Here is a 23051-nt window from a genome sequence, read left to right as displayed (position 1 = left end):
TGAGCTCAGAAAACAAAATTGATGTTGAAAATGCATCTGAGCTTAATGAGGATGACAATATGAGTGAAATTTATGTAGAGGACACGGTTGACTGCTCAGAATTTGTGAAAAGTGAACCTGAAAACCACAAGAATCTAATTTCAGAAAATTCGGTGGAGTTCGCTCGATTGTCCCAACAAAAGTCCCCGATCTTAGTAGAGAAAGCCGTTGTATATCAAAAGGTTAGGACCACTCCAAATCAAGTGTACAAGGTCACAGGAGTAACCGAACATCAAACTGCTGAACTCACAGCAATTGTAAACGAAGACAATGCTGATGGCTGCGATGAGTTTTTTTGGTCCGCTCCAATCGATAATGCTGATGAAACGGTAGGGTTATCTGAAAGGACCTCATGGAAAAGTAAAGGTAGATACGTACCAGAACCCTTGAACAAGCCAGATAATTTTGATGTGCCAAGTACTAGTGGTACGAAAGACATTCCTCAAGAAAATGGAAGTCCGGCAAAAGAAGATACTCCATCTAGTGAAACTTCCTTAGTTCAAAGTGAACCAGCCAAAGAGAAACCAAAAATGAAAGCTAACATCCATCATCAACCGAAGCAGATGAGGAATCAGAAACGTCAAAGGAATCAGAGATACAAGAAGAATCTCTCTGAAAGAAAACAGTTCTGGCAATCCCAGAATGCTTATTTTTCACATCAAGACAAGAACCTGAAGTATGAGAAAAATCCTGTTGAAATGCACGAGAGCCACAACAACCGAAAGCAAAGGTTCGGTTCTGAGAATAACCACAACAACCGAAAGCAAAGGTTCGGTTCTGAGAATAACTCCAACCGAAAGCAAAGGTTCGGTTCAAAGAAGGAAACCAACCGAAAGCAAAGGTTCGGTTCAGAGAACGAAACCAACCAAAAGCAAAGGTTCGGTTCTGAATTCAAAAGAGATCAAAACTCTAAGGTCAGTCCCACCAATGATCAAAAGCAAAAGGGTCACCTAGAGTCTCCAGCCAAGAAGTCATCTCAATCTAAGCCCTCTCAATCTCACTCATCTACTTCTTCTAATTCTTCCAATTATTCTCCACCTCGTTCTGAATTCCATTCTGTTCCTTCTCGAAAATCTCAATCTTCAGCTGAACAAAAAGGGAAACAGAAGGTTTCGGTGTCTAAACCTGAGTCTAAACCGAACGCACCTAATACTGATAATATCAAAGTTTTTACCATAAAAAAGAAAGATGAAACAACATTAATAAAACGAACATATCTTGTTGACATCTCTCTTACTATTCCTATACCTGTGAAAGGCTCACGAGGACCCAAGAAACTTTGGGTTCCTAAATCTGCTTAATTTTGTAGGTTATCAGTGACGAGCAGTTTCACGAAGAATGGTACATTGATAGTGGCTGCTCACGTCACATGACAGGAAGGAAGGAAGAGCTAAGGGAATACAGGTCTCTTTCAAATGGTGGAAACGTCAAGTTCGGGAACAACTCCTTCGGAAACATAAAAGGATATGGAATGATTACTAACGGTGATTTCACGATAAGGAAGGTTGCATACGTGGAAGGGCTACAACACAACCTCATCAGTGTATCTCAGCTTGTTGGAGGTACCGGTCTCAAAGTCTCGTTCGATGATGAGGGTTCTGAAATAATTGAGAAGAAGACGAAAAGAGTCATTCTCAAATCTGAACGCAAAGGTGAAATGTTTCCTCTAAACCTCAAACCTATCAAAGGAAACCCAGCTATCTGCTTGTTATCAAAAGCGCAATCTGACGAAAGCTGGCTGTGGCACCGAAGGCTCTCTCATCTTAACTTTAAGGACATCAACAAACTTGTCACTGGAGGTCACGTTCGAGGTCTTCCACTGCTCAAGTTCGATAGAGACCATCTGTGTGCTGCATGTGAAATGGAGAAGCAGAGTCGTCAAAGTCATCCATCTATAATAAACACTAAAGTTGTTGAACCACTTGAATTACTTCATATTGATTTATGTGGTCCTTCATCTATCGAAAGCATCAGTGATAGCAATTATATTCTTGTTATTGTTGATGACTTTTCGCGTTTTACATGGGTGTTCTTTCTAAAGCTTAAATCTGAAGCGACTCCTAAGCTAAAGGTGTTCATCAAGCAGATTGAAGTACAGCTGAAAAAGGTCGTTCGCAACATCAGAAGCGACAATGGTCTGGAATTCAAAAATAGAGAATTCGAAGAATTCCTGGCGGAAAAGGGAATTAGTCACAACTTCTCAGCTCCCTACACTCCTCAACAAAACGGGATTGTCGAAAGACGAAACCGATCTTTGTGTAAACCCGCCCGAACCATGCTAAGTTTTGCTTCCTTACCTCTTTATTTTTGGGCTGATGCTATTTCTGCTGCTTGTTTTACACAGAACAGGTCATATCTCAACAAACGATTCACGCTCACACCTTATGAGATTCTCAACAACAGGAAGCCCAATGTGAAATTTTTCCATGTGTTCGGTTCTAGGTGTTTCATTTTTAACTCCAAGGAACACCGCAACAAGTTCGATGTCAAAGCCGACGAGGGAATCTTTCTGGGCTATTCTCTCACTTCAAAAGCGTACAGGGTTTTAAACAAGCGTTCAAAGAAAATTGAAGAGACTTACTACGTGACCTTCGATGATAGCTATATCAAAAGGCTAAAGGCCAGTGAAAACACTGCAGGGGAAATATTTCCTCAAACTGGCCAGGTTACGGTCTCGATCGCTAATCTATACGAGAAGTTTCTGGAGCTATTCGACAAACCAGAGAAAGCCACTCTCTCAGAAGCAGGCGCAGCAGATAATAAAGTAGATCACATGAGGCAAATTGTCGAAGAAGCTGCAAGGAGAATAAATGAAGGAGGATCAATCTCTGACGAACCTCCATCACCCAATGCTTCAGTCGAGGGGGAGAATCCACCATCATCATCCCAGCCAAGCTCACAAGTTGAGGGGGAGCCAAGCACTTTGCCAACCGAAAGCACTTTGCTAACCGAGAGTGCTTCACTATCCGAAGGTGTATCAACGCCTGAAAGACCAGCACCACAAGAAACCTCTGAAGCTCAAGATTCTCAAAGTATTCCTCAAAGTATTCTCAAAGTATTCCTGAAGCTCAAGATTCTCAGAAGAAATGATCAATGCTGAACTGGATCCAACCTTTGATCCAAACTACCCTCCTCTCACCAAATGGACCAGAGATCATCCTATCTCTCAAGTTGTTGGTGATGTTTCTGAAAAGGTTCTAACCAGATCACAACTCAAGGCAAAACAGACATCCTTATTTTCCAAAGTTGAATTTTGCATGTTTAACTCATTCGTATCAAAAGTTGAACCGAAGACAGTTAACACTGCTCTTGATCACTCCGATTGGGTTCAAGCAATGCAAGATGAACTGAACGAATTTGAAAGGAACAAAGTCTGGCGCCTCATTACAACTCCTCCAGAAGCCTCGGTTGTTGGTCTCAAATGGGTCTTTAGGAACAAAATGGACAAGGAAGGAAACGTCATAAGGAACAAAGCTCGTCTAGTAGTGAAAGGATATTGTCAAGAGGAAGGGATTGATTATGAAGAGACTTTCGCTCCTGTAGCTAGGCTTGAATCCGTCAGAATATTCCTTGCCTATGCTGCCCACAAAAACTTTGACGTCAAGTGTGCATTTCTTAATGGAGAACTCGAAGAAACAGTATATGTGGAGCAACCTCCTGGGTTCGTGAACGAAAAATATCCAAATCATTGCTACATTTTGGATAAAGCTGTATACGGATTGAAACAAGCTCCGAGAGCCTGGTATGAAACGCTAACTAAATTCTTAAAGATGTCTAAATTCAAACAAGGTTCGGATGACCCAACCTTCTTTCGCAAAAAGGAAGGTAACCACCTTATGATCGTTCAAATTTATGTCGATGATATCATCTTTGGCTCAACGAATCCCAGCCTAACAGCTGAATTCAGAAAGCTGATGGAGACTAAATTTGAAATGAGCTCAATGGGTCCTATTAACTTTTTCCTTCGCTTAAATATTAGACAGGGACCCGAAGGCATCTTTATTAATCAGGAAGCTTACACGAAGACTCTCCTAGCAAAGTTTGGTATGATGGGAGACTCCAAAGTCAAAGTCCCAATGGCATTCGGCACCAAGCTCACCCCATCCCTAGACAAACCGGCTGTTGATATCATGCTCTATCGACAAATGATAGGCTCACTGATGTATCTCACTGCTAGCAGGCCTGACATTATGTTTTCTGTGTGTTACTGTGCTCGATTTCAGGCAAACCCACACGAACCTCACATGCTTGCAGTGAAGAACATCCTACGATATCTCAAGCGAACTGCCTCCTTAGGTCTGTGGTATCCCTCCAACTCAGGTTTCTTCGTTCAAGCCTACTCAGATGCAGATCTTGGAGGATGTGGACTCGATAAAAAAAGCACCACAGGTGGCTGCCAATTCCTTGACGGGAAGTTGGTTAGCTGGCAATCAAAGAAACAAACGTGCGTGTCTTTGTCTACTGCCGAAGCTGAATACATAGCAGCTGCATCCTACACCTCTCAAGTGATTTGGATCCAGAGTCAACTTTGAGACTATGGACTCAATATGAAGAAGATCCCACTATATTATGACTCTGAAAGTGCAATTAGGATCTGTCATAATCCAGTGCAACACTCCAAAACCAAACACATAGCACTGAGGTATCACTTTATCAAAGATCATGTGGAAGATGGAAACATCGAAGTACACTTTGTTAGAACCACTGATCAACTGGCTGATATCTTTACCAAAGCTCTTCCTGAAGCGTCATTCAACAGAATATTACAAGGGCTAGGTATGATGGAATCAGAGTCAATACCTACCTCTCAACCTCAATCGTAAGAAGCGAAATTGACTGAACGTTCAGGTTCGATTGAATCATCTCACTCGCTCATCACTTCAAAGGTTGTTTTCTTGCTTGTAAATTTCATGTACAAAGTCCTTTATCTTATTGTCAAAAGTATTTTCTGATTACTAGCCTAAATTCCTTGGTTTTTCAAAATTTTTCAAAACCGAAACCAACCGAACGCTCGGGTTCGGTTTTTCAAAATTTTTCAAAACCGAAACCAACCGAACGCTCGGGTTCGGTTTTTCAAAATTTTTCTCAACCGAAACCAACCGGACGTTCGGGTTCGGTTACCAAATTTTTCCAAAGTTTTTTTTAATCCTTCTAAATCTTATTTTTTTTTTCTTTTGCTTATTTTTTATTTTAATTTATTTTATTTTATTTTATTTTATTTTACATCAAAAGCTCCAAAAATATTTTTTTTATTTTATTTGTGTGTTCGTTCGTCTATGGGGATAAAAATTGCTGGATTAGTTAAGTGTCCCTAGAAGCATGCTGTTGTATGTGTCCCAAGCCTCATAAGATTTTGAATAATAGCCTTAATGACCTGGTATAAACAAACCTTGTCTTCCCAATTAGGCTACCACATTTATTCTAATCGTGAGCTACCTCACTCTCTTCTCATATGAGATAAGAGTTTTCTGCTTAGTCCTTCTTTTTGCAGCTGAGGTACTTTAATTTCTTACACCATCTCCATTACATTTCTCCATTACATTCGTTTCATCAACGTAACCCTTGAGACTCTCAGAAATTACCACTGAGGTTTATGGTTACACAACAACTGTGTTTATGATCTTAGTTTCGTGCCACGACGAGCTGAGTGAAACCCAAAATTCAACACCAAATCTGAATTGACGGTGAACAATAAATTTGCTCAAGTTTTCACCAAAGAATTGACGGATGTACCTTGATGAAATCTCAAATTTTATTTTGTGTGATTCCTATGAAATTGTTAAACCCCATAACATTTCTTCCCTTGGGATCCAGTTTTACATTTTTTGTGTTGAGATTTCATATTTTCCAAGCCACTTTAAAATTAATTTCTACCTACTTGTTCAACAGACTACACTGGTCTCACAAGTACTTTGTTCACTTTCTTTCGTATTTCAAGATTAGAATTGTTGCATCAAAGCGAAAGCTACCCTTAAGTAGCCTAATTAAAGAAGCCTTTCAACATTTCTTAATAAGTGTTTGATCGTCATTCAACGGGAAACCATATCAACACTTTAAGGTCTCTCTTGACCTTGAAGGAAGAGATTCGTGCCTGGGATCATTTGTTTCGTGTCATTATTGACATCACATTTATTCCTAAAAAGAGTTGTTTTATTTCTTTTCTTTTTACACTCTTAGCACGAAAATCTTTGATTTTCCAAAATTCTGGTACTAATAATTACAGGCTGTTTTACTGAATTGGAGGTTATTTACAACTTGTGGTAAAAAATAATCCACGTGGGAGATTTATTCAAAAGATGCCATTCAAAAGATAAGATGAAGGGTTGCTGACTCAGGCGGGAGATAAACGGATTGAATTTCAAACGGCGGTAAAAAGGGACGCATGCAAATTTGAAATGCCCATTCTTTAACTGACGTTATGGACGCATGTGCGAAGATGAAGCGGTTCCTCTCTGGCACAAACAGGCGCGTGTGAATTTGAAACGGTTTCTTCTGCAATGGCGCTTGTTGGGCGGCGTGTTACAAGGAATCTGACACTCTCTTTCATGCATGATCATCGCATACCTTAACTGTCACGCATCTGTCATTCCGAAAAAACCTTTCGTATTTCGATAGAAGATTTGAACAGATTTTTCTCTCTCCTTACAACCACTATAAAAGACAGTCTCCTCTCCCATTTACCTCTTTACTGCATCCGAATTCCCAAGAGAGCAAAAATTCCCTTAAACCCTTACTGTTCATCTTCTTCCTCCCAACTTCAACAATGGCAAAATCCTCGTCAGTTCACGCTACTTCCAACATCCTTCCCATTCGCCCTCAAAAGTGTTTGGTGATCGATTTAACCCCTCAGGCGTACGATTCCTACATGTTCCCGATTATTGACTGCCTGAAGTACTCGCCGATCGCTCCTGCCCTTTCTAGGGTTGAATCTGTGCCTATGGAGCTCCTCTCGCAGGTGTATGCGACTGCACATTACGATAAAGCAGTCGATAGTGTTTTCTTCGAGGTTGCTGATCACAAGTCCTCGATTTCAAAGCAACGATTTGGCGCATTGCTAGGGTTTGCTGCTGACCCTTCCAGGGTTAATCCGGAGACGATTCCGATTGGCCATTTCTACAGTATGTTTTACAACATGGGGTACATGGAGGTGCTCACCTTTGTCGCGAAATTTAAAAAGTCTTGCTTGCCGCCACAGTGGAACGGTATGTTCACTGTTCTTTTTAAAGGTTTATCTGAACGGAGCTCAGGATCCGATGGCTCTAGTCGACTCTTCCTGTCGATCATGTACGGCGTCTACAACGGGATCAACGTCGATTATGGGTTGGTTCTCTGGAAACAACTCATCCAAAGCCTCTCTTCTTCTTCACGACATTCTGAGGTGTCGTATGCAAGGTTTTGGGCTCTCATCACAAAATGGGCGATGGATAAATTTGATGTCCCCACTGCTGCCGGTGCATCGATGTCTTCGATCGGTACTTTTCATACCACGAAGATTATCATCTCAGATGCATCAAAGTTCTCATTCATTGGCTCTATTCCGGAGACCATGTACGGCGATGTTCCATCTGACAGTCGGATCATCCGGACTATTAAGGAGTTCAAGCAGTCAGGACCGAGGGAGCTCACACAGGAGATGCTCAAGTCTATACATGATGCTTATAAGCCTATTTCAAGAGGCAAAAAGGCAGATAAAGGGAAGCAAGTGACCAAAGGGGCTAAAGGTCCTTCTCCCAGGAAGCGGAAACCAACCACTGCTGCACAATCCCCGCAGCCGAAGAGGCGAAAGACTCAACCGAAGCGCAAACTCATAATCGCTTCCTCTTCAAGTGACTCAGAAGGCGAGAGTTCGGATTCGGACGGCTCTCAACGAGGCGAAACCCCTCCAAGAGGCAACACCCCACCCCGATCTCCTACCCCAGACATGGAAATCCATATCTCACCCATTCCTTCACCCACTCAAACAATTCCCACTTCCATTCCCACCATAACCCCCACTACCACCATTCCTCCATCCTCTTTCCCTATACCACAACCCATTTTCACTAATACAACTACAACAGCCACTGCAAAGGTTACAACCAACGTATCTGATACGGGGGTTCATACCGATGCAACCGAACCACCACCTCAAACCGAACCCCTTCGTACAACCGAAACTACCGATACTCAACAACCACCCGAACCTACCCCAACTCACACTCAACCTGAACCTACTCACACCACTTTACCTCCAGCTTCACCATTACCCCCATCTCCTGGTCATGCCTCTGACGGAGATAACCCTTTCCTTGGAGGGGAAAATATGACATTTGATTCGGTCTACTACAGTCCGTTTCAGGTCCAAAGCGACGACGATGAGGAAGCTCCAGTAACAAAGAAACATCTTAAGGAGCTGCATGAGAAGGTTGATCAGCTTATTGCTTCATCCTCTAACTCACAATCCTCTCTCTCTGAAGCCGCTCTTCAGAAGATCGTTGATGCCTTTTCCAGGGCTCAACATGATTCTGTTGCTTCTGCCACTGCAGCAATTGACGCTTCGACAAAAGCTTGTGAGGCGGCGACCGAAAAAGTCGATAAACTATTCTCCGACGCCTCTGCCTTATTAAAATCTCTACAGGAGAGTGCTGTTGCAACCAAGACAACGCTGGAACCGATTGTTCAACAATTGGCCACGTTCGTCTCAACAGAGTTGAAGTCGTTCGCTACCCTTCGCCAATCAATCAGTGACGACAACTCTGCCCTTCAGACATCTATCGATGAGCGCTTCTCTAAACTCCAGGAGGATCTTGCTTATGATAACTCATTGATGGATGCTCTCGCAAGGAAGACCACTGCCCTCAAGGTCAAGAGTGCTCAACTTTCAAGTTCTCAACAACAACTTGACGCTCTTCGATCTGAACGGGAAGTGATAAGGACGTGTGTTTCGGATGTACACTCCGCAATATCTAACATCCTTGAAGCGCACGATCCCATTCTGAACCACACTGTGAGGCGAACCCTTGCAGAAAAACTCGCCCCTGCCCTAGATCTTCTCAGCAAAATAGAAGGGCTGCCTAGTTTTGTGTACACTCCGAAACAAGGGGGAGAAAAGGAGTTTGAATCTCAACCACCTCCTTCCTCAAAAGCTGCTCACACAACCGAACCTCCTCCTACTGGTCAAACTTCGGGTTCGGGTGTGAAGGATAAAGGAAAGAACATAGCTGAGGAAGAAGATGAAGATGATAAAGAAACCATTGCTGACTTGCTGAAACGCAAAAATAGTCGCAATGTTGATAATGACAACATTCGTGTGGCGCGAGAAGCTGAAGAAGCTGAATGCAAGAAGAAAGAAGCCCACGATCTCCTCGAGAGCAGGAAGACTCTTTTCCCTGCTTGGACTCGAGAGAGAATGATAAAGGAGGCTATCGATACTCCGAGCATCCTATGGCTCGAACCGGTGATCTCCTTCGACTGCTACAACTCTGTCGACTCGCAGTTCGACATGCCCTTAACCCGAAAGGCGTTTATCTTCCACGCCTTCTCCAACATTTTTGAAGTCCCTCATCCTAATCATGAGGTTGATCGGGAGTTAATCGATTTCTATCTGAAGGCTGCTCAACCACAGTACCAAACATGGAGCGCTCAGAAGATCGTTAATGTTCGGGTTTTGAAGCCATATACCGAAGGGAGATTCATCAACGTTCGGTTCAGGGTGATCAGAGGGTCTGCAAGAACCGAACATCTTATATCTTTAGCAGATCTACCAAACCTCAACCCCCATGACTGGATTGTTCTGCATAACATCCTCTTGACGAATGAAGCTGAATATGGTCCGATTATAGACCATCTCAAAAGTATGTTGGTATGTTATATCATGGAGGTAGCCTTAATGGATCAGGAGGTAGCCACTGTCTTCAAGAAGAAACCGAAGATATCTCCTGTTGGCTCAGCCAGTGATCTCAATCAGATGAAGATGGGAAAGATTGACCTGAGGCGTAATTCGGTCATGTTCACTAGAGCAGAAGGACAGAAATGTCTCTTTGCTTTAGCGGATAAACATCTTTATACCACTGCTTGTCTAGAGCATGTGCTGTCGATCATCCATCGGTGTAAAGAGAATGCAACGGATGATATCAAATACTTCGACGATATGATTCAATGGTACATCAGATTCAGACAAACGATACTTGCTCTTATCTCTCGTCTGTTTCAGACTGTAAAGAAGAAGGTACCTACCGCTGCTGCTGGCCCAAGTAAGAAGTGAAGATCTCGCTCCAATTGACGCAAAGGGGGAGATTGTTGGGTTGCAGATTCATTTAATATTGCGTCATTGGGCTCGATTAATAGTCCAATTATTTTGTACTCCGGTTTGGGTCTGTCCAACCGTGAGCCTATTAGGTTTACTATATAACAATATGCTTGCATGCATATTAAAAAAACGATCTAGAATACAATAGAAAGAATTACGATAGCTTTGATTTTCTTTATCGTTCCTGTAAACCTTTCAACCCTCTACAGTTAATGTTCTTGATCGAGCTCTTCTGAGGGTTGTTTTATAATCATTCGACACGTTTGATTCATTCTTGAGTTGTTTATTGTTTTCGTGTTCTTGCTGTTTAATCTTTATTTTACCTGTTTAAGATCTAATCGATCTTCAAGATTAACTTTTAATCTTATCAGTTTTAGAAAAAGCTGAAAGAATATTTAGAAAGTAAATAACTTGAAAAGAGAAAAAGGGTGTGGTGCATGCAATCAGCCGAGCTCAAGTAAGTACTCCCAAATTACCCATACAAGTTACGTTATGATTATCAGTATCAGTATCAGTTTCAGTATCAGCTTCAGTTTCAGTTTCAGTTTTAGTTTCAGCTTCAGTTTCAGTAGAACAACATGCTTGAATAGGACTAAGGATCTAGGATGATGCCTTATGTGCCTGCTTTATGTGTTTTATCTTGATAAGAATTTCATGCTAGTGATGAGTAGACAGTAGTAGGATAGCCTGTGTAGGTTATGCCTGATAGTATGAGCTTAGCATTGTATGCTAGTACAATTTCTTGTTATGAGAATAGTTTTGCCTGAGTATTTTTCCTTTATCCGAATGCTGCTTGCTTTGTGCTTTGTGGGACTCTGAGTGATGGGAGTTAGCCATTAGGTGAATACGTCACATCAGATGTGAGTAGGATTGAATAATCTCAGAGTGCTGGATTTGGCCCTATTGCGTAGCTCTTGTCTGAGTCCAACCGTTATAGGGACGATACTTTTACTCGAAGGATTATCTGAACCTCATTGCATGTGATGGTATTCAGGTGGTGGCTAATTGGCATTACAAGGAGGCCTTCAGCAGCTGACGACTATTTGGGTAGAGTCAGAGGTTCCCTAGGGTAAGCCTAGGATGCGAGTAGCAAAGATCAGTAGTAGAGAAAAGGGGACTTAGTGGAGTTAAGGTAACTCTTGAGGAAAGTACGGATAGATGTGGAAGGTAGTATGGGCCCGTACTACTGGAAGCAGAGGATTCGTACTCGATTCAAGAGGGGCCAAGGAAAAACCAGGGAACTAGTAGAGTGTGTGAGAGATCCCTCAGCAGTAGTGTGTAAATTGATCAGGAATTGTTATATTTTCAGCATGGTGACGTTGCGCGAGATATCAGTTGGCAATTCAGGTGCCGGGGAGGGATCTGGCTCAGGCTCTAGAGTCAGGCAGCTTGAGGATCAGATGATGGATTTCATTTCCGCAAAGATCCTGCGCAACATCATTGATCAGACTCCAGTGATTTTCGGTTCGGTTAGAGAGGCCATTGTGGAGCTCATGGACAGTCATCTTGAGGCCTTTAAGGCCGGGATAGTTTCAGGACAGATTAGGGCTCGTCTAGACCCCGATTCTTATGGAGTACAGGGATCCATCGGGAAAGGAGATCCCATTCCTAGTTTTTGCCATCAGGGGACAGGAGTGAGTGGGGCACCTTGTCTCCAAGAGAGACCTTTGCATGATTGGATAGTTGAGGAGGTTACGCGAGCCATTCGCGAGGATCTGCCCGACATGGTTGTGAGGATCACTGATAGGTTGATTGTGAAGCTCCAGGATCAGACAACTGTTGTTCAGTCGACAGGCGGTGTCGACAAGGTAATGCAGGAGCGAGAGACGGGCAGGGAATCGGAAAGGAAGAGGAAAACGGATGAGACTCAGGAAGCTGCGGGGTCGGGCAAGAGGCCAAAGGGTTCGGATTTTAGGACGAGGAACTATCAGAGCCGCAGTCGATGCAGGAAGTGTGGTAGGACGCACATGGGTACATGCAGGCGTAAAAGTGGTGGCGATGCTGGATGTTTCAAGTGCGGCCAGAATGGCCATTTTAGCATAGATTGTACTGTTACCATCGCCCATGGACTTGATCCGATATGTTTCCATTGCAGTCAGAGGGGCTACAAGAAGGCCCACTGTCCGAGTTTGTATACAGCAGGGCAGGTGTCAGCTCCTGCCCTTGGGACTTCAAGTACTGCCAGTGGTTGTTGAGGCCGGGCAAGGGCGCCCACGGCTCGGAGCCGAGTTTTCCGGTTGATTTCAGCAAGGATTCGAGAAGCGCTGAGTGATGGAGGTATGTATCTTTTACCTCCCTGCCAATTATTATTCATGTTATTATTTGTTATGTTGTTGCATTGATATCAATAAGTATATGTGTTGGGGGTATTATATTACCTACTTGTGACGGAGTTTTATGCCATCTGCATGCCATGGGATTAGAATGGCGAATTGGAGGTCGTTCCCTCTAGATCAGGTTACTTCAGATGCGGTGACTATAACATGTATGTGTAAGATTCAGTAGTGCCTTACTACTTGCGGAAGGCATTAGTCGGGTAATGATCAGTTATATTCTCTGTAGTGATAATCCAGAGTTTTTAGTGGAGTAGCTAGTGGTCAGTAAGGAAGTGGGTTGGGGATGTGCACCCCAAACGCAGGTTCTCGGGATGTAGTACCTAAAGGAAATATAGTTAAGGATCGAAGGGTGCTCAGTCAGATAGCAAGAAGGGTGCGGATCTGGTAAGAGTTAGTTGGAGCGCTGGCAAGGGTAAACGTTGGCGGACAGCATATCGCCCTTTTGATGGAAGGAAGGTTGGGAATCCTTTCGACCAGTGAGCAGTAAGGAATTAGCCGAATCCAAGTGGGGGAGAACCCTCCGAGTATACAAGGATAAGAGCCACGTAGACCCAGAATGAGTGTGCAGCCTCTGAGAAGAAAAGATAGTAGCATAGTGATTGATGGATTGAGAAGTTCAGAATTGGGGAGTTCGAGGACCTTCCCAGTAGTTAGTTCATGTAATTGAGATGGTTAGAAGCTGGTTGGGAATCCAGGATTGGAGGACCACCTGTAGGGCTCAAGTGAGTTGGAATGAGGATCCTGAGAACGGTTAGCAAGAGATGCTTTCGTATTAGTAGCCAATGACAGAGTCAACATGCAGAATTGTGTAGATTCAGGAGTTGGGAGTTTGGAAACTTCCCAACAATAGCTTCTTGTATCCGGATTAGTAGACGGTTGGTTTGGGAGCCAAGCCGAAGAATTCCTCGATGAAGCGCTAAGTATATCAAGGATATAAGATGTCGAGGTTGATGCAGTATTCAAAGACTGAGGGCTGGTTTTGAGAAATCAGGATGAGGAATCACTAGTAGGACTAGGGATAGTCAGGATGTCTTCAGATAATAGTAGTAGTGTTGTAGGTCTGCGGGGGTAGTCGTAGCATTCACTAGCAGTCAGATAGTAGTAGTAGTGTTGTAAATCTGTGGGGGTAGCCGTAGCATTCACTAGCAGTCAGATAGTAGTAGTAGTGTTGTAAGTCTGCGGGGGTAGCCGTAGCATTCACTAGCAGTTAGATAGTAGTAGAGTGTTGTAAGTCTACGGGGGTAGCTGTAGCATTCACTAGCAGCCAGATAGTATTAGAGAGTTGTATGTCCGTGGGTGTAGCCGTGGCCTTTATCAGATTGGTAGGCAGTATGAGCGCGTAGTTGGCCGCGGGAAAGCAGTAGTTCCCACCCGTTCGGGTGCAGCAGTGAGGATATGGGAATCCACGAGTTAGATTTTGGATTTCCCAAATGGTTCAGTTATGGTTAAGTCAGCAATTTGGCTATAGATCGTCACATCAGATATGAGATCAGAGTAGCAGTGGACCGTTGGGGTTCAGGTATGTTAAGGGCTACCGTCAGTATGGGAGCCATCATGTTGTTAGTCGTGGAATTGATGATGTCAGGATGTGACGTTTGGACCTGATCGGTGAATCGGAAGCTTGTTAGAGCCATAGTGATAGGATAACTAGTGGAAACTAGTTCCAAAGAAAGATTTCGTTCAGAAGTCGTGGGAGTGACTAAGTGAGGAGTCCTTTGACTCCACAGTTGAGTTGGAACTCGGTGTTTTAGTCAGTTCAGTGTATCAGGCAGTTCAGTGTTTCAGGCAGTTCAGTGTATCAGGCAGTTTAGTGTTTCAGGCAGTTCAGTGTATCAGGCAGTTCAGTGTTTTAGGCAGTTCAGTGTATCAGGCGGTTCAGTGTTTCAGGCGGTTCAGTGTATCAGGCAGTTCAGTGTTTCAGGCAGTTCAGTGTTTCATTAAGTTCAGTGTTTCAGACAGTTCAGTGTTTCAGGCAGTTCAGTGTTTTAGGCAGTTCGGTGTTGCAGGCAGTTCCGTGTTTCGGATAGTTGCAGTGTGAGGGTCAGTATTAGTATAGTTGGTTGATTTGGAAATGGCAAGTCCCTCTCAGCATGATGAGTTGAGCCTTTTGCCAAGTATAAGTGAACTGTAAGGATAGCTAGGCAGGTAGCTTTTCTTTCAGGATGGAAGGCTCGAGTTAGTAGGAGTTGAGTAATCAGATGGGAGATAAGCAAGCTGGTTCCAGCAGCATCGTTTCAGTATGAGCGGCAGAGTGGATAGAACAGTTATATATAATTGAAGCATCCCCAGAAGTCGTTGGAAGCAACTAGTAGGTTGCGATGGGGTGTAGGGACCGGTGGGAGTCCGGTAACTCAGATATTGGCAGATTAGTTGGACCAGGGTGGTCTCAGTGCATCCGGTGGGCGGATGAGGGGTAACAGAATTTTCAGTCGGAGAAAGTAACGTTAAGGAAATTATGGAAAGGAGAAGGATTCAGTATGTACCAACAGTAGTGACCAGCACTGTGAGTGGCTGGAGTAATGGACGAAAGGGTGTTAATTTTCCCAGATAGAGAGTTGGAGGCAGTTCGTAGGACAGTTGGCCATAGCAAACTTCGAGGACGAAGTTTAGTTTAAGTGGGGGAGAGTTGTAACACCCAAGATCAAAAAGGCCAAGAAAAGGAAAGAAACCCTAAGTCAAGGAGTGGACTCGTCGAGCCCAGGGAGGAACTCGACGAGTCGGAGCGGGATCCGGGGGGATCGAGTAAGTGACCAACTCGGCGAGTTGGGTCTGAACGAGGAAAACCTTAAATCCGGGACTTGGAGCCTATTTAAACGTCTCATTCTCCTCCCTAGGGTTCCTTTACTGCCTCTCTACCCCAGAACACCAAACCCTAGCCACCATATCCGTTTTTGAGCTAGATCTTGCCTTGAAGAGTGCATTAAAGCTTGGAGAAGGAAGAAAGACCTTGGAGGTGCAAGAAGGGACTGTAGATCCGGGATTGAGAAGACATTTCAGATCAATTGGAGGTAATAAGTTGTTGCTTCGACTCCCTTTTTGCACCTAGATCTATTCTTATGTGTGAGTTTTGGACATTTTTGGCATGATAAGTAACCATTTCGAGCTAGAGGTCCAGATCTGAGGTTCCTACCTCAGATCCATGCTTATTTTGGTCTAGAATCCCCTAAAGTATCAGCCCTTGGTATGTTGGAGAAGTATGTGTGCCATAAACCCTAGTTTGAATGTGTTTTGAGCCTAGATCTCTTTAGCTACACGTAAAGTTTTCCACTTTACGTGAGGAATAGGCCTTAGAAGTATGGATCTATGAGTTGGAACCCTTGTTTGGCTCAAAAAGCCACTGCATGGATTAAGAGTTGTAGCGACTCGGCGAGTTGGATGAAGATGGGCATGAACTCGGCAAGTTGGAAGAACAACTCGACGAGTTGGTTGAAGATTGCCTTGGACTCGGCGAGTCTATTCGTGGACTCGGCGACTCAGGTCGCGGAACCCCAAACCCTTCGAGTTGAGACTCGAATCAGTGAGTCGGGTGGAGACTCAGCGAGTTGGACAGGTCAGGACTCGGAAATAGTTGGACTCGGCGAGTCATGGACTGACTCTACGAGTCGAGTCGTGAATAGAAAGACCCTGAGCATATGAACTCGGCGAGTCATTAGGTGGACTCGGCGAGTAGGGTTGACCTGGAAGGTTGACTTTGACCAGGACTTTGACTTTGACCAGAGTTGACTTAGTTGACTTTTTGAGGACTGTCAGACTAAGTGTCATATTGATATTGGTAGCTCGGAGAGCTGGAGGAGCAGCGGCTCAGGGGATTATCGATCAGCAGCCAGAGGATTATCGGCGGAGCTCAGCAGTTCAGTTGAGTTTCCTTCCAGTAGGAACGGGTCTAAGGCCACAATGCCGACCCGTTTAGTTAGCAGTAGTTTCCGGATTTTAGTCCAATGCAGTAGTTAGTATGTTTGATGCCTTCGTGGCTCAGACAGGATTTATGTGTTATGTGTTCCGGGCTACGGCCCGATGCAGTATGCAGTATACGTGTGTTCATGCTAGTTGATATGTTTATGTTATGTTCTATTCAGTTAGTCCGGACTTCGGTCCGATGCAGGGGGCAAGGTCCCAATTAGTCCGGACTTTGGTCCGATGCAGGGGATAAGGTCCCAGTCAGTTTCCGGACTTCGGTCCGATGCAGGGGGCAAGGCCCCAGTTAGTCCGGACTTTGGTCCAATGCAGGGGACAAGGTCCCAGTCAGTTTCCGGACTTCGGTCCGATGCAGGGGGCAAGCCCCCAGTTAGTCCGGACTTCGGTCCGATGCAGTGGGCAAGGCCCAGTATGTGTTTTACATGTTATTGTATGGTATGTGGTAGGTTGGGGGAGCTCACTAAGCTTCGTGCTTATGGTTTTCAGTTTTGGTTTCAGGTACTCAATTTTCAAAAGAGGAGCTCGGAGAGATTACAGTGCACACACCATAGTCAGTTAGCCTGGGAAATGTTTTACTCTGATAATGAGATCATGTTTTCAATCTAATACCTGAAAGTTATGTTATGACTTATGGTACGTTTTTATAAATATGGTTTTAGTAATGTTTTAAAAAGAAATTTTTAGTCATGATTTTTGGGTCGTTACACGACTGCTCGCTTCTTCATCAAAGTATAATGATATGGTCATGAAGGTCTTTCTGGACATTGCTCTTGAGCAGTATACATAGTCGATTGATAAATCCACAAAGGCGGTTGAGGATTCCACGACTTCCTGCAAGAAAGCGACAAATGATGTGGCGGAACTCATTCACAGTTCTAAGATCTTTCTTGATTCCCTTAAGGGTCACGCTGATACGAATACAGCTAAGCTGAATGCCACGATTGATTCCCTCTCTCAATCCCTTCAAGAAGAGAAAGCAAAATTTGATTCAGTTCGGTCTGAAATTCAAACCGAGAACACTTCTCTCATTAGCTCCGTTAATTCTTGCTTAGAAAAGCTTCACGCTGATTTTGTGATGGAAAACAAAATAATGGATGATCTGGCTCGCAAAACTAGTCAAATTGAAGTCCAGAAAGTTCAACTTTCTCAGGCAGATAAGGAGATTGCTTCATTGAAGACTGAGCGTGCAGTTCTAAAAAGTTGTGTCATTGATGTTCTTAATCTATTGAGTAATGTTCTTCATGCTCATGATCCCATTCTTACTCTCAAAATCAGAAATCATTTGACCTCCAAACTTCTTCCGGCAATTGAAATCCTAAGCCAGATGAAAAGGGTGTTATGGAGCTGATAGTCACTCCGCAACAAGGGGGAGAAGGTGTTGTGAAGACTCCTCCTGTTCCTCCCAAGGTTATCATCAAAACCGAACCGAAGGGTAATGAAACTTCGGGTTCTAGTGTTAAAGACAAAAAGAAGGGTGTTTCTGATGAAAGTGACGAAGATGATGAAACGATTGCTGAAGCTTTAAAGCGAAAGCAAAGGGATAAAGAGTTGGATGATAAGCTAGAGAGGCATAAGAGAGAGAACGAAAGAAGAAGGAAGAGTATGATGCTCTTGTTTGCAAGAAGACACCGTTTCCTCCTTGGACTAGGGAGGGCTAATCAAAGAAGCAATTGAGTTTCCTAGCATCTACTGGCTGGAACCAGTTTTCTCTATTGATTGTGATAACTCGAGGAACTCACAGTTCGATATGCTAATAACCAGAAAGGCATTTGTTTTTCACTGTTTTGATTCAACGGTTAAAGTTCCCTCACCCCATCCTCAGGTTGATCGTGATCTTATTGACTACTATCTCAAGTTAGGACAACCCCAATACCTGACATGGAGTGCTCAGAAGATAACCACTGTCAAGGTGATGAAACCCTCACCTGCTGGGAAATTTTTGAATGTTCAGTTTCGGGTAACCAGAGGTTCGGACAATTCGGTCCATACAATTTCTTTGGCAGATCTTCCTAACTTAAATCCTCATGATTGGATTTTATTGTTTAATATTTTGCTCACGCATTCAAGTATGAGCCGACCCTCAATCATCTTAAGAGGATGTTGGCCTCGTATATCCATGAAGTTGCAAAAATAGATCAAGAGGTGGCTCATGTTATGAGGAAGAGACCGACCGTGAAGCCTACTGGAAAGCCTGGGGATGTTAACAAAATGAAGTTGGGCCAAATCGATTCTTCTAATCTTACTGTCATGTTCACAAGAGCCGAAGGTGAAAGGTTTTTGTTCGCTCTTGTTGATAAGCATTTATTCTCCACTAACTGCTTGGAGCACATTCTTGATATTATACACCAATGTAAGCAGAACAGGGAGTCATACAAGAAAATTTTTACGGACATGCTTCGGTGGTATATCACTTTTCGTCAAACTCTACTGACCATTATACTGAACGTGTTCAAGACTGTCAAGAAGTCTTCTGTTGCTCAACCAAACTAAGCTCTCGCCTCAATTGGCGCAAAGGGGGAGATTGTTGAGTATCAGTGTTGCATCATTGGGCTTAATGTTTTATTTATTTTGTATATCCGGTATGGGCCTGTCCATCCGTGATTTTTTATTAGGGTTTAGCTATTTGTAGTGCATGCATGTATTGCATTATTAATGACCATTCTAATTAATAGCTGTATTGTAACCCTAAAAACCTCTACAGTCAAAGTTCTTAATCGAGCTCTTCTGAGGTGTTAAAGTTTAATTATTCGACATCGTTTGAGCCATTCTTGAGTTCTTTACATTATTATTCTTGCTTTTCTATTTAGAATCAATCGATCCTACTAGAACTTTGTTCCATCATTTTTGTAGACCAATATGTGTGAGTTGAAGGAAAGGCTATGTGTTGGATTGAAGTTTTGGGTGAACCAAGAAGACAACTAACCTGTGTGGTGAAGCTAACATGTGTGGTCAAACTAGTCAAAGTGAAAAGGAAAAATAGATTTGTGTGATCAGAAAATGAGAACTTTGTGCACCAGCAACTGTTTGGGTGGATTGAAGAGATGAAAAAGATTTGAAATAACACAGATTTGAAATAACCTAGATATGTGTGATATGTGTTGGTTGGTACTGTACCAGAGAAAATGGCCAATATGAAACATATGGTATTTTATGTTCGTTTTTCAGTCTCTATGAAGGAGGTTGTCGGATTTTTTTTGTTTTTTGTTTTTTTTTTTTTTTTGTTGCAGGTCTGGCTCGTACAGTAGGTTCGTGAAGCAGGTTGTCAAGTGGAGGCGATGGCTGTGTTGGTGAGGAATCCAGCGGCGATGTAACTTGGATGAACAAAGAAGAGAAATCAGCAGGTGGCTGCAGTTTATTTTGGTTCAATTTTCCGGTTTTGCATGTGGTAGTTGGTTGAGAATGCCAGGGTATGGACAAGTGAGAACTAAGGGGGTCGTTATTAGGTTACTTATGACTTTAGTCAAAAATGGTGATCAGGCTTAGACTTATTTATTTTCAACATGTTAATTAGATTTAAATATCTAGTCAATTGTTTGTTTTCCTTTTTACTGGGGTAATATAGGGATGACTCTTTTGTGTATGTTAGTTGGATTTCAGCCTGTTAAGGCACTTTTGGATGATGAATAAATTAACCTGCAGACTTTCCATATTTTTTTCTTTTTTTTTCTCAATAAAATCACAGTTCACTTTTTTTTTTTCCTTATTTGAAGAGTAGTTTTTATTCAAAGGAAGAAGTTTCATCTCTTGTAGGTTGCGGTGGTGTGGGAAGAGCGATAATGTGGGGGCTGTAAAGAGATTAAACATGCTTAAATGAAGGGATGTCAATAATGTCATTTGAAACCAAAAGAAGAAGAACAATGTGGTTATGCGGTCGTACAGAGACGTTAAAGAGCATGAAATCAAGGGCTTTTAGACAATAGTTAAGGAACAATATCGATTTTTTAAGAAAGGGGTAAAAAGGGAATGAATAGAGGTAGCAAGTTGGGGAGCTCTGAAAACTAGTGGTTCGTGAGGTTGATATTTGTTATTATCAAAATAAATAAATAAGTATATGGACAATAATTGAGAAATCAATTTCATTTGTAACTTTTTAAAAATTAGTCCTTTTTCCAAGCTGATGCACAATCTTTCAATAAAAAAACAAATAAAAATGTCCAAATACCACAAAAAATATAGATACCGATAATAACTTATTCGTTGACGATAACATGATCAATAAATCGACCAATTGATGCGTGAGAAGATCCACCTTCGGAGACTGCAAACCTGCTCTTCTCCTTCATCTCTTTCACCTTCTTCCTCATCTCACCATCACTTATCAACCTCCTTATCCCACTCTCAATCTCCGCCGCCGACACAATAACCTCCTTCTCATTGCCACCTGGTCTCATATTGGAACGGTAATCGATTTTAATCTCCGCCGCTAATCCTAGCTCCACCACCAATTTAAAAGCATTCAGTTGTTGTTCGGCGTAGAGTGGCCAAGCTGCCACCGGTACCCCACACCATATGCTCTCCAATGTCGAATTCCACCCACAGTGTGACACGAATCCTCCGACTGAAGAGTGGGACAGCACCGCCGTCTGCGGCGCCCATCCGATCACCTTCCCCACCCCTGATGTCCGTTCAAGGAAACCCTCCGGTAGAACATCCTCGTAGTTTTCGTAGTCCTTGGGAAGACCCATCAGCTTATCCTTCGACGGCGGACGGCGGAGCGACCATAAGAACCTCTGTCCACTCTTTTCAAGTGCAACGGCTATTTCCTTCACTTGTTCCTCGTTGAAGCTTCCCATGCTACCGAAACAGAGGAACACCACCGAGCAATCCGGCTGGTCATCTAGCCACGTCATAATCCCGTCGGCCTTACCATCGTTTGTAGGGGTTTTCAGGTTCAGTATCGGTCCCACCGGAAAAACCAGTGGGATGTTGGCGTTGCTCCTTAAAAAGGACTCCATGGCATACCTTTCGAGCTCTTCGAATGTATTTACTAGTATGCCCTTCATCCCACGATACTTTCTTGCCAGACCAATAAACGTGTTACACCCACCATCCTTATCGAACAACACCGAAGGTAAAACCTTAGCCGGGACCGGGTTGGCGTAACTCGGAAGGGACACCTCCAATTCCGAGTCTTTCAACTCAGTGACATCAAAGTCTTCGTCGTCATGCTTGGCCTGTAAGTCAAACATCAGCCCGAGTGCGGCGGCGCTTGAAGTGAAGTAAAGGTAAGTTGGAACTCCAAACTCGTTGGCAACGTCGGTCATGGCCACACAGAACATGTCGACAACGAACCCAACGAGTCGAACCGAGTGAGACTCAGTGATGCCACTGACGATATCTCTGACACGAGGCTTCTGGTTTTCGAGGAACTTGGAGATGAAGGTATTAGGTGAGATAAGATCTTTTGTTGAGTCGTCACTCGGGATGTCGATCAAGCGTAGACGGGGAGTGGAAGTCGGAGTTTCGGTATCCGGTTTTGCTTCGAGGGGGAGGTTCATGATGATGATGGTGATCGAAAGCCGTTGATCACGGTCGAGGAGGAGTCTGGCGAGCTCCACCGTCGGTGGCAGGTGGCCGGCTCCCGGAGATGGGATGAAAACTAGTTCTGATGTGGTCATGTGTTTGTTCTTGGAAGTTGTGTGGTTGTGTTTCGATGGTTCGATTTCGTTTGTTTATATGTACAATATCTACCCACGGAGTTTAAAAAGATGACGCTATTGCATTGGTCATTATTATGGTGAGTAGCAAAATCCAATTTCACTTCTTGTAGATTGATTGATGTACTCTCGATTATTTGTTAAGATCTGAGATTGGTCATTGGTATTAGCACGGAAAGATTTTGCAGTTCCTTCTCTTACTTGGTTGATAGACATTCCTCTTTTTCTTTTTTTAGTTTGATCAAAACTTTTTGATTTTTATATTATTATTATTTTTTATATTTTATAATTTACTGTTTGGTGGAAAGTTAAATACACTCTTGGGATACATTTGCTGTGTGTATATTTTCGTATAAAACTTGTTACAATATGATTTGTATCCAAATAATAGCTTTATTTTTCTTACGATAAGTTTGTATTATTTTGCTTAGCTATATTTCTCATTTATACCAATGGTGGAAAAAGATCATTTTGGAAGTTACCGTGGTGATTTACAAGTGTGTGGAGTTGAGTCGCGAGGTACCTATTGTTCTTGTTAAGTTGTGAAATTAAGATTTCTTTATAATTTATTGTTTTGAATAGTACAATCAATATATATTATTTACTATGAACTTAAAGGGCCGTGCTAAGCATGATCTATGGAGGGTATTTTGGATATTTTATAAGTCTTTTACACATTAAATTAAAAAAAGAAACATATAAGTGTCCTGACGGGGATAATGTCATGTAACACAATGAAGTTTTAGGTTAGATAATTTGACCCACTATGTTATTTTTTTGCGAAATCGGCTATCTAATTTTTACTGTACATGTTAA

General features: G+C 42.9%; 1 protein-coding gene across 1 annotated transcript; it reads right to left on the bottom strand.

Moving 5' to 3' along the window:
• Window positions 1-20640: 20640 nt before the first annotated feature.
• LOC111919435 (UDP-glycosyltransferase 71E1) lies at window positions 20641-22424 on the bottom strand. The gene has a single exon (XM_023914995.3). It carries the CDS (start codon window positions 22194-22196, stop codon window positions 20769-20771), a length of 1428 nt encoding a protein of 475 aa, XP_023770763.1. The 5' UTR covers window positions 22197-22424; the 3' UTR covers window positions 20641-20768.
• Window positions 22425-23051: the final 627 nt, after the last annotated feature.

This window comes from Lactuca sativa, chromosome 5 (assembly GCF_002870075.4).
Source record: "Lactuca sativa cultivar Salinas chromosome 5, Lsat_Salinas_v11, whole genome shotgun sequence".
Lineage (NCBI taxonomy): Eukaryota > Viridiplantae > Streptophyta > Magnoliopsida > Asterales > Asteraceae > Lactuca > Lactuca sativa.
The sequence above is the reverse complement of the archived record's forward strand: the minus strand, read 5'-3'. Positions and strand labels throughout refer to the sequence as shown.

Bases quoted from the DNA above. Each gene is read 5' to 3' on its own strand.
- LOC111919435 (XM_023914995.3), bottom strand. From the start codon at position 22,196: ATGACCACATCAGAACTAGTTTTCATCCCATCTCCGGGAGCCGGCCAC.